This window comes from Leuciscus leuciscus, assembly GCF_965113295.1.
Source record: "Leuciscus leuciscus genome assembly, chromosome: 19".
NCBI classification, from domain to species: Eukaryota; Metazoa; Chordata; class Actinopteri; order Cypriniformes; family Leuciscidae; genus Leuciscus; species Leuciscus leuciscus.
This window is the reverse complement of record NC_138743.1, coordinates 3,750,747-3,760,372: the sequence shown is the minus strand read 5'-3', so window position 1 is coordinate 3,760,372 and position 9,626 is coordinate 3,750,747. Positions and strand designations below refer to the sequence as shown.

At 34.5% G+C, this 9,626-nt stretch overlaps 1 protein-coding gene and 1 long non-coding RNA gene across 2 annotated transcripts in view; one reads left to right on the top strand and one right to left on the bottom strand.

Annotated features, from left to right (window-relative positions):
* Positions 1–9,626, top strand: part of LOC309482145 — a 241,987-nt gene that overhangs the window by 156,478 nt on the left and 75,883 nt on the right. The gene's annotated exons all lie outside the window — the stretch shown is intronic.
* LOC309482063 (alpha-1,6-mannosyl-glycoprotein 2-beta-N-acetylglucosaminyltransferase) lies at positions 2,856–7,268 on the bottom strand. Its single transcript, XM_082147276.1, has 2 exons — positions 7,173–7,268; positions 2,856–7,041 (listed from the first exon to the last, which is right to left on the bottom strand). The coding sequence occupies exon 2, from the start codon at positions 6,930–6,932 to the stop codon at positions 5,688–5,690; it is 1,245 nt and encodes a 414-aa protein (XP_082003402.1). The 5' UTR covers positions 6,933–7,041; positions 7,173–7,268; the 3' UTR covers positions 2,856–5,687.

The following is a 9,626-nucleotide window of genomic DNA, read 5'->3' as shown; positions in this document are numbered from 1 at the left end:
TCCGACAGGGGGCAGTTGGCGGCTCAGAGGACGTTTTTGTCTTAATTAAAACATTTGTACACTAAAAGTAGAATCTTTTAAAGGTGTACATTTGATAGATTAGTACTCGACGTAGATATGGAAACGAGGGCAGTCATTTCGATATAATTATACATTTTTTAAAAACTCATCGAGTAAGCACAAACGCCTGTGATTGGGTCATCCAGATAAGCGCTGAGGAAAGTGTCAGCTATCACGTGACAACGACCAGCGGTCTTGAAAACGCAGACTTCTGGGAAGCACACAAATCAATTAAATCAAATGGCTATATATGTGAAAATATACGATAAAAAGCTTAAATATCTTACTTATTTAGTTCTATCATACCTGACAATTTAGAAAGAACATAATTTAATAACTGCTTCATATTGTATTATACAAGCCTATTCATGGATTTCATCCGGTCCCTTTCCACAGGTGTATTAATCAAGCACAATGCAGTCTGCATTCATAATCTAGGTGCTTGATTTTATACACCTGTGGAAAGGGACCGGATTAAATCCATGAATATATGAATAAATATTGTGTACCGGCCATCATGAAACTGTTTTAGAAACACTTTAGATAGCAGTGAAATTTCACAATTCTCTATTCCAATTTCAGTTCCACAGCTAAAACTACTAGCCTAACTAATATAAAAATAAAAATAAACATTATTAAAGACAAGTCAGTAATAAAATAAGAACAAATAATAAAATTACAAGCAAAAAGCACAGATAAATACAATATAACAAAGATACAAATGAAATAAACAGTGCTTTTCAGGTTTTTCATGTAGGTCTGACGGTAGTTTTCAGGTGGGGCCTACAGAAATGTATTAAGTTAAATAACACTGCATAGTCTTTACTGTAGTAAACATTATTAATTAATCCTCATTAAAGTTACAAAAGATCAGTGTTTTCTTCTTTCTCTTGTTGTTTGATTAACATTAAAATCACAGAGTCGCAGGAATATTAGGCTGCTGTCACTTTAAGAGCGAATGCATGGATCCAATAAACTGATACTGTTACACATGTGTTTTCTTTCTCAACTGTTTATGTTCACTTAAGACTTAACCAACTATGTTTACTAGGATACTCACAATTTTTTTACATAATTGACAGTGTTTACTCGCATTTGGTGCTTGGCGAGTGTTAATTTGAATACATCTATTTATATTTGGTAGGCTATATTGACAGTAGCAACGCCAAGTGAAATAACTACTGTGTTGCAATATAATATTCAGGCTGGTTTGCATAGACTCGTTGATCTCAGTGATTAACTTCTGAACTTAATGTTTCTTGACCATGGACTGATAATACTCACTAAAATATTACTTTTGATTATCATTCTATACCCTTAGGGTTAAGATCTTATATGCATGTGAGGTAAAAATGGTTCTTTGCAAGCTGAGAGTGGCTCTGTAAAGGTCTCTGATAGTAAACAAACGCAGGTTATGTTATCTGACATCCAGTTTGTGCAGATTCACTGAGCTTTCAGTTCGACAAACAGGGAAAACACATCCTGAGGAAACATAAATCTTTCATTTCAAATGGAAAAAGTATTGCTCTCATTTGATTCACTTTGAAGAAATATATAACCGACTCACAAACAAACTCCTTCCTCAGAAACAACATCATCTAAAAGTCTGATAAAATATTGATACAATTCATATATTAATTATTTTCCTGCACTGCCAGTGTCTGAACAATAAGTCAAGCACATAATACATTTTTTTATACCTCATTAAAAAACTTTCAGAAAGCAGAGACAAACACAGAATAAAGATATAATATATAAATAAATAATATATGTATGTATATATGTACTTCTGTATATATACAGTACAGGCCAAAAGTTTGGAAACATTACTATTTTTAATGTTTTTGAAAGAAGTTTCTTCTGCTCATCAAGCCTGCATTTATTTGATCAAAAATACAGATTTTTTTTTTATATTGTGATATATTATTACAATTTTAAATAATTGGTTTTCAATTTATTATACTTTAAATTATCATTTGTTTCTGTGATGCAAAGCTGAATTTTCAGGATCATTACTCCAGTCTATCACATGATCCTTTAGAAATCATTCTAATATTCTGATTTATTATGAGTGTTGGACACAGTTCTGCTGCTTAATATATTTGATGAATAAAAGGTTAAAAAGAACTGCATTTATTCAAAATAAAAAAATATTTTCTAATAATATAAATCTTCTTTACTATCACTTTTTATCAATTTAACACATCCTTGCTGAATAAAAGTATTGATTTATTTCAAAAAAAGAAAGGAAAAAAATTACTGACCCCAAATTACTGACCAGTCGTGTATATTGTTGTTACTTGTTACAAAAGATTTCTATTTTTAAAACATTTGCTTCTTTTTTATTTTTTTTTTATTCATCAAAGTATCCTAAAAAATTATCACAGGTTATGAAAAAATATTAACCAGCAGAACTGTTTCCAACTTTGATAATGAATCATCATATTAGAATGATTTCTAAAGGATCATGTGATAGACTGGAGTAATGATCCTGAAAATTCAGCTTTGCATCAAAGAAATAAATGATAATTTAAAGTATAATAAATTGAAAACCAATTATTTTAGATTGTAATAATATATCACAATATAAAAAAAAAATTCTATATTTTTGATCAAATAAATTTGGTTTGATGAGCAGAAGAAACTTCTTTCAAAAACATTAAAAATAGTAATGTGTCCAAACTTTTGGCCTGTACTGTATATATATATTTTTTTTTTTTACACAAAATATATTATATACAAACTAAGTTTTTTAATTTTTGTTTGGGAAACAGAAAGTCATCAAAAGAAGAAACCCTTATTCATAAATTTATTACATCAGAGAAAACAGAATTACACAGATGTGATTGGGTGTTTAAACTCCTGGCCGACTCATGATCGATGCATCTTTGGCTCAAAGCTAAAAGATCAAAAATGAATATGGCTTTTAGAGATAGCATTATGATTTGTTTAAGGAAAACAAAAGACTTACAAACATATCTGCATCATTATCTTACCCGTACAAAAGAAAAGCAGAGCAAGCCACACACACTTCAGTACACGCTCAATAACACGAGGAAAGAATGCATTTCAGATCCACTTCCATGACAAACATTTGGCAACTCTTTTGAGCATGTCAGCTTTTCCTCTCCAAAACGTATAACGGAAACCACAGAAAGGAAACAGAGGAAACACACAGAGAAGGTCAGATGAGAAAAGCAAAACACCTTTGCACCTTGGAAACTCTCCAAGCGATGTACAAAGGTGAAGATCTTTGGAAATGTCAACATTTCACAACTTATGTAACTTCACCGTCCCAGGATAGTTTGTGTTGCTTTGACCCAAAGTTCACCCAAAAATGTAACTTCTGTCATCATTTATGATATGATATGTTTGTAAGTTACCAAACATTTGTGGGGCACCATTGACTTGCATAGTATTTTATTTTGTTTGTCCATACAATAGGGGTCAATGGGGTCCAAAACTGTTTGGTTACAAACATTCTTCAAAACATCTTCTTATCGTGTTCAGCAGAAGAAAGAAACTCATACAGGTTTGAGAGACCTTTTTGGGTGATCTGTCCCTTTAAATGCTGAGAAAATAAATACTCTCGCAGGAAATTCACAGTGATTCCAGATAAAAGTCTGGAGTCAAACCTGTTTAACCTGCATTACTGAGTTTTAGATGAAAATAGCAGATTTATGGCCGGTTTCACAGACGAGGCTTAAGATAGTCTCAGACTAAAATGCATGTTTGAATGTTTAACTGAAAGCAACTTGCACTGAGATATCTTGTCAGTGCCACTGTTTTGTCTCAAGATGCATGTCATTTTTTTCCCATAAAAGCTACTTAAACATCCTAAATGAACTAAGGCCTAATCCTGGCTTAATCTAAGCCTCGTCTGTGAAACCGGGCCTTAAACTTTGAAAAACACTGAGCAGCATTTCTGCACGATCATTCCTGTCATCTATGAACATTTACACAAGATATTAAACACAATGTAAGGCAACAAAGCAGCTCGACGTCAGAAAAAGAAGAAATTATCAAATGATTGTCTGTGAAGAAAAACTAACCCAGATTAGAAAGGACGGGGGGGAATACAGGAGGAAACCACGTATGCAAATTATGCAAATTACCATATGCAAATTTAAAGAATGTTTTTAAGGCACATTTCAATGCATCACTGAATCATAAACGTCACATCTAAAAAATACCACCAAAATATGTCCCGATGTTAAAAAATATATATAGAAAACAATCCAAGAGAAACTCCAGTAACGGAAGACAAAAGGAATGTTACATTCGAACAACAAAACAATAAACAGATGTTCGCTGGAAGGTTTATGATTTGTGATGGAAAATAATTATTACAATTGCAATACACAATATGCATGCATGTTTTTGCAACTTAAACCCAATGACAATTTTTAATAGTGTCAGTAATATTGTAATATTTAAAGTCGTGGCCTCATGAAACATGTCCAGCTCACTTTTCACCACAAAGTCAAATGAATCAGTAAGAGAGATGTGTTATATTATTATCCAATATCTGCACGAACACGAAGTCAGTTTTTGCAGTACCATATATTGTAGTGTTGTGACATTATCTTCAACACAGTTAAGCACATTTCCCCATTATTATCATAATGCAAAACACCAATGATACATTGTGAAGTGTTTATACATAGTTCTTATCGTACTTCCTTTACTGTACGCTAATTTACATTTTTTAAAAGTTGATGCACTGGGGAAAAGTTGTAAATACATCTTTTTACTTTAAAAAGTGTTTCTTTGTAATTATTTGTGAAATTTACTAGCAATTTCAGTAAAACTTTACAGTAAGGTCTCATTTGTTAACATTAACTAACATGAACTAACAATGAGCAATATATTTGTTACAGTATTTATTAATCTTTGTTAATCCTAGTTGATCAAAATACAGCTGTTCAATGTTTGTTCATGTTAGTTCACAGTGCATTATAATGTTAACAAATACAACATTTTTGATTTGAATAATGTATTAGTAAATGTTGAAATTAACATTAACTAAGAATAAATGCTGAAGAAGTATTCTTAGTTCATGTTAATTAATTTAGATGTTAATAAATTAAACCTTATTGTGAAGTGTTACTGCAATTTCTGAAAAGTGAAAATTGTAAATCCTATACAAAAAAACAATGGGAATTTACATTCAGGAGCGATTGATTTTGGTGTGAAAAGTCGACCTGTTTTTTTTTTCATGAGATGCATCAACATCTTTTATTTTGCAAATATTTATATATTAATAATTATAATATTTTTTAAAAAGTTGATGCACTGTGAAAAAAAACATGAACATACTATTTCATTCTTTTATCTTAAAACATTGATGTTTGACTAAATGTTTCTTTGTAATAATTTGTGAAATTTACTAGCAATTTCTGGGTGAAAATTAATAAATCCTAAAAAAATAAAAATAATAATAATAAAGTAAACCATTCAGAAGCAATTGATTTTGGGGTGAAAAGTCGACCTGTTTCTTTCATAGATTTTTCCTTTTGCACACACACACACATACCGTGATAGCTCACATTTTTGGTGAAAGCAAACTCTTTAACCTGCAACATGTAACCCTGATATTCAGAATGGCACACAGTGAAGCGTCCAGCTCAGAGTCGAGCTGCGTAGTTGATGCACAGCGTGTGATCGCGAACGTCCCCCCAGCCTCCGTTCTTCTGGTGAGGATGATGCTCCACCGGCCCGTGGTCCGTCAGTGTGAGTACAGGAGGGAAAAGTGCCGAATGTGCCTCTTTAAGTGCCAGATCCACCCTCTCCTGAGCCATTTCAGGCCGACAATCCTCTTTCTGATGCAGGCCGCAGTCGCCCGTGTGAAGAACCCGGCTCCCACGGGCCATCAGGACCTTGAGGGGTTTAGAGATGCACGTACCAGACAAGTTCTGGAGGGTCCAGTCCCAGTTATAATCATCATAGGTGCAGAACGCGTTGTTGCATCCCATCAGTTTATAGTAGAGCTCTCTGGAGATTCCCATTCCTATGTTGTGCTTGGTGGACAGCCATGCTGTCGTCTCGGTTTTGCTGGAAAACTCGTGAAATCCGGATAAACCGTTGTGGTTTCCTAACGCGAGGACGTCGCAGTCCCCGCAGCTGGTTTTCCTAAGCTCGGTCATGGATTTGAAGTATGTGTGGAAATCAGGGAGAAGATAGTTGTCTTCCTCGATGAACACGACGTATCCGTTGTATCCCAGAAGAACCCGCACTCTTTCGAACACGAAATGCAGTTTCCACCACCAGTGGTGTTTGGTCTGAGTGATGGACGCTTCCCTGTAGTGTCCGTACGAATCCGGGTGCTCCGCGTTCAAACATCCCTTTTTAATGGCGTCATCCTTTGAAACGTCTCTCGGACAATCTCTCGGATCTTGTCCTGGGAATTCATTGGGATACAGCTGAGTGCTGTATGGGAAATAGATCTGGAGGACCCTACAGAAAGTGATTCCCTGGACCATATCAGAGATTTCCTCTGAGAAATAGTCGTGGCTGAATATCAGAAGTGTGTTTTCTATGCCATTGACTTTTTCCAGGGATTGTATGAGCATTTTGAGGTACGCCGGACGATTGTGGACTTGAACGACGACCACCATCTCCGGCTCGGATGGAAACTTGTCTCCGTTGTGGATAAACTGCCTGTAGTTGCTGTCATAGATGGACTTCCTCATATCCTGGATGTTGCCATACTCAAACTTCACCAGTAGTACAGCAGCCGGAGTGCTGTCTTTTTCAGTCACCTCCACGTTTGTTTCCTCTTTAGTCCGTTTAATGGAATAAAACAGCATTATAAAAACAATTAAAATGACGAGGAACACAATAAAGTTCTTCTTCAACAACCGTAATCTCATTTTCAATGTCAAAGCAGCATGGAAAGCGAACTCTGGGTCATGTACTGGTGTTACACGTCTGTTGTGGGCATAATCCGGGCATTTTCACAGGTGAAACACGAACATGGTTCTGTCAAGAGAAGTTCATCAATGAGTTTTGTCATCTGAACGCGCGAAACAAACACGCGCTTCATAAAGCGAAGCGCGCGATCACGATAATGTGTCGCAAATGTCGTTGTTTGTGAAGCGCGAGCTACTCACCCAGATAAAGTGTCATGTGCAACAAAGTTGCAAACAGGAAGAGAAAGTGATGTGAGAAAGAGTGAGGAGGTCTCTAGTGCTGACGTGTACTTACAGTCAACAGGAGCACGTGATCGCTCCTCCTCACTCTCTCTCACACCGCAGCTCTGCTTAGGACAAACTTAAGACATGATTTACGCTACATTATTATTTTAAATACATAAATAATATCTGTTTATATTGTATGCATTCTTTAACAATTGATGATTGTTATATTATAATTTAGAAAAATTATATATTGCCTAAATAAAAATATAACAAAATGCAGACTTGTTATTTTTTAATGTTTTACCTTTTATTGAACTTTCATTTATATATTAGGCAATTGTTCATGAGTATTATGTGTGTGTGTGTGTGTGTGTGTGTGTGTGTGTGTGTGTGTGTGTGTGTGTGTGTGTGTGTGTTTATACAGTATATATATATATATATATATATATATATATATATATATAGGCTATATACATACACATATACAATTTTAATTATTAAATATTAATATTTTATACAGATTTATTAGGATTAATAAACAAACAATACACACAATATTGAATACACCATTGAAGTGATAACTTTAAACACATATAGGCCTATAAGCTATATGAAATATACCAAATCCATGGGATATTCTTCAACCTTTACATGAGAATAAGATCAAAAGACAAAAAACACAAAACCCCTTTTGTGTCCAGACATATAGAAACCAGGATTTTTTTTTTTTTGCTGTTACGAAAGGCTTTAAAAGTTGTGGAACCAGCCTTGCAGCTCTTTTGTTGGTTATTCAGATCACCTCTAGATGGCAAAAGAAGAGCATCATATTATGTGTTAAACCCGTTTCTTACGTCATTTATCTATCAAAAAAAAAAACAGAACTCATGAAACCCAATAGCTTTGCTAGACATAAATGACTACGTGTACCAGTGATTTAATCATGCTGTCACCGAGCAAGAAGCCAACAGGTCAGTTTAGCACCAATCAGGTGTTGAGTTTTGATAAACAACATTAATGGTGATAATAATAGTTGGATATGCATTTGAATAATGTACTTTACAAACAGATTAAGTGTGTAATTTCCTTGCAACTAACAAACTCAAATATTTAAAATCTCATAGACCATTAAAAAATGCAGACTGACTCCCCCTATTGGCAAAGTCCTCGTAAACATCAAGCAAAGACCCGTCATATTTCAAATAAATAGACTTGCAAGGCTTTGTCAATCCAACATTCAGAGTTTTTCTCAACAAACATCTTTGTGCAATTCTGTTTGGTGCCACTATTAATTCGGGAATCACTATTAATTGATGTTTGTTGCATGCATTTGCTTGACCATTCAGTGTATATGTAACAGAGACAAACACAGTCGAATAAAGTAGGCCTACATTGCATAAGGAGGATAAAGGGAAATTAATATTTGCAATGAACCATATGTAGGCGTATAACTATATAACAGGATAATTGATATGAACTGGGTTCGCCCATTAAACCAATAAACTGAGGCTTTTTAATTATCGGGTGGAACTCGGTTTTTAAAAACACTCGTCGATTGAACTTAATAAAACCGAGATCCCAGGATGTTTATGGTCTTAAATCCAAAGGTCACACTGTTATGGTGTAACCGGCCTGAGTTTAATTTGGTTGCGAGGGTTTAGCGCAGGTCAAACACACATCAGATGATGGTAGCGGTCAGAGACAGGCACAGGCTTTCAAACAGTCAAAGCAAAAGCTTCTTCCAGCCATGAGATTTTATTAGTTTTAAGGGAACTTTGTTTTTGAAGGAGTTTCACACAGATGTGATCTTTAGCAGTGACTTCTTTTAAAAAGTTAACAAAGGGTCAGAATGACACGAAACCCTTTAAAACTTCTACATTTTTGTGACTTTCTGCACTATGAAACAGCTTGTGCTCGCTTTCTTTCTGAGGAAACACAATGCAGAACTAATCAATTGTAAAGCATCGACACACTCATCAGCTTGTTGTGCAATACAGCCACGTGAAAATGTTTGTGAATGTTATGCATCAGCTGCTAAAACTAAAGGTTAAATGGAGTTTTAAATAGAATTCTATTGTTCTCAATTCTAAAGAACACTTCATGCCAAAAAGGTTCTATATAAGGAGAAACGCCTAGAATGTTTGCATAATACTTTCATGTTTAATGGGTTATTTAATTCTTTCTAATCATAAAGTTTGTTTTCAAGCTACTTGACTGATAAAAATTAATTAGGCCTAATTAAAACTGAATGCATATAATGGGAAACCCCTATGAAGCGCCTATTCATCTATATGTTGGTAAGTGATGAAAACATTGTGCAGTAAAGCACAGTATGTGGATTTTATTAGATCATTGACATTTACTTGATCACTGATATTATGAGTGTTGAAATCAACACTGAACATCTATAAACTTTCAAAAGTTGGATTG

Coding starts and splice junctions, on each gene's coding strand:
- LOC309482063 (XM_082147276.1), bottom strand. CDS start 6,932: ATGAGATTACGGTTGTTGAAGAAGAACTTTATTGTGTTCCTCGTCATT.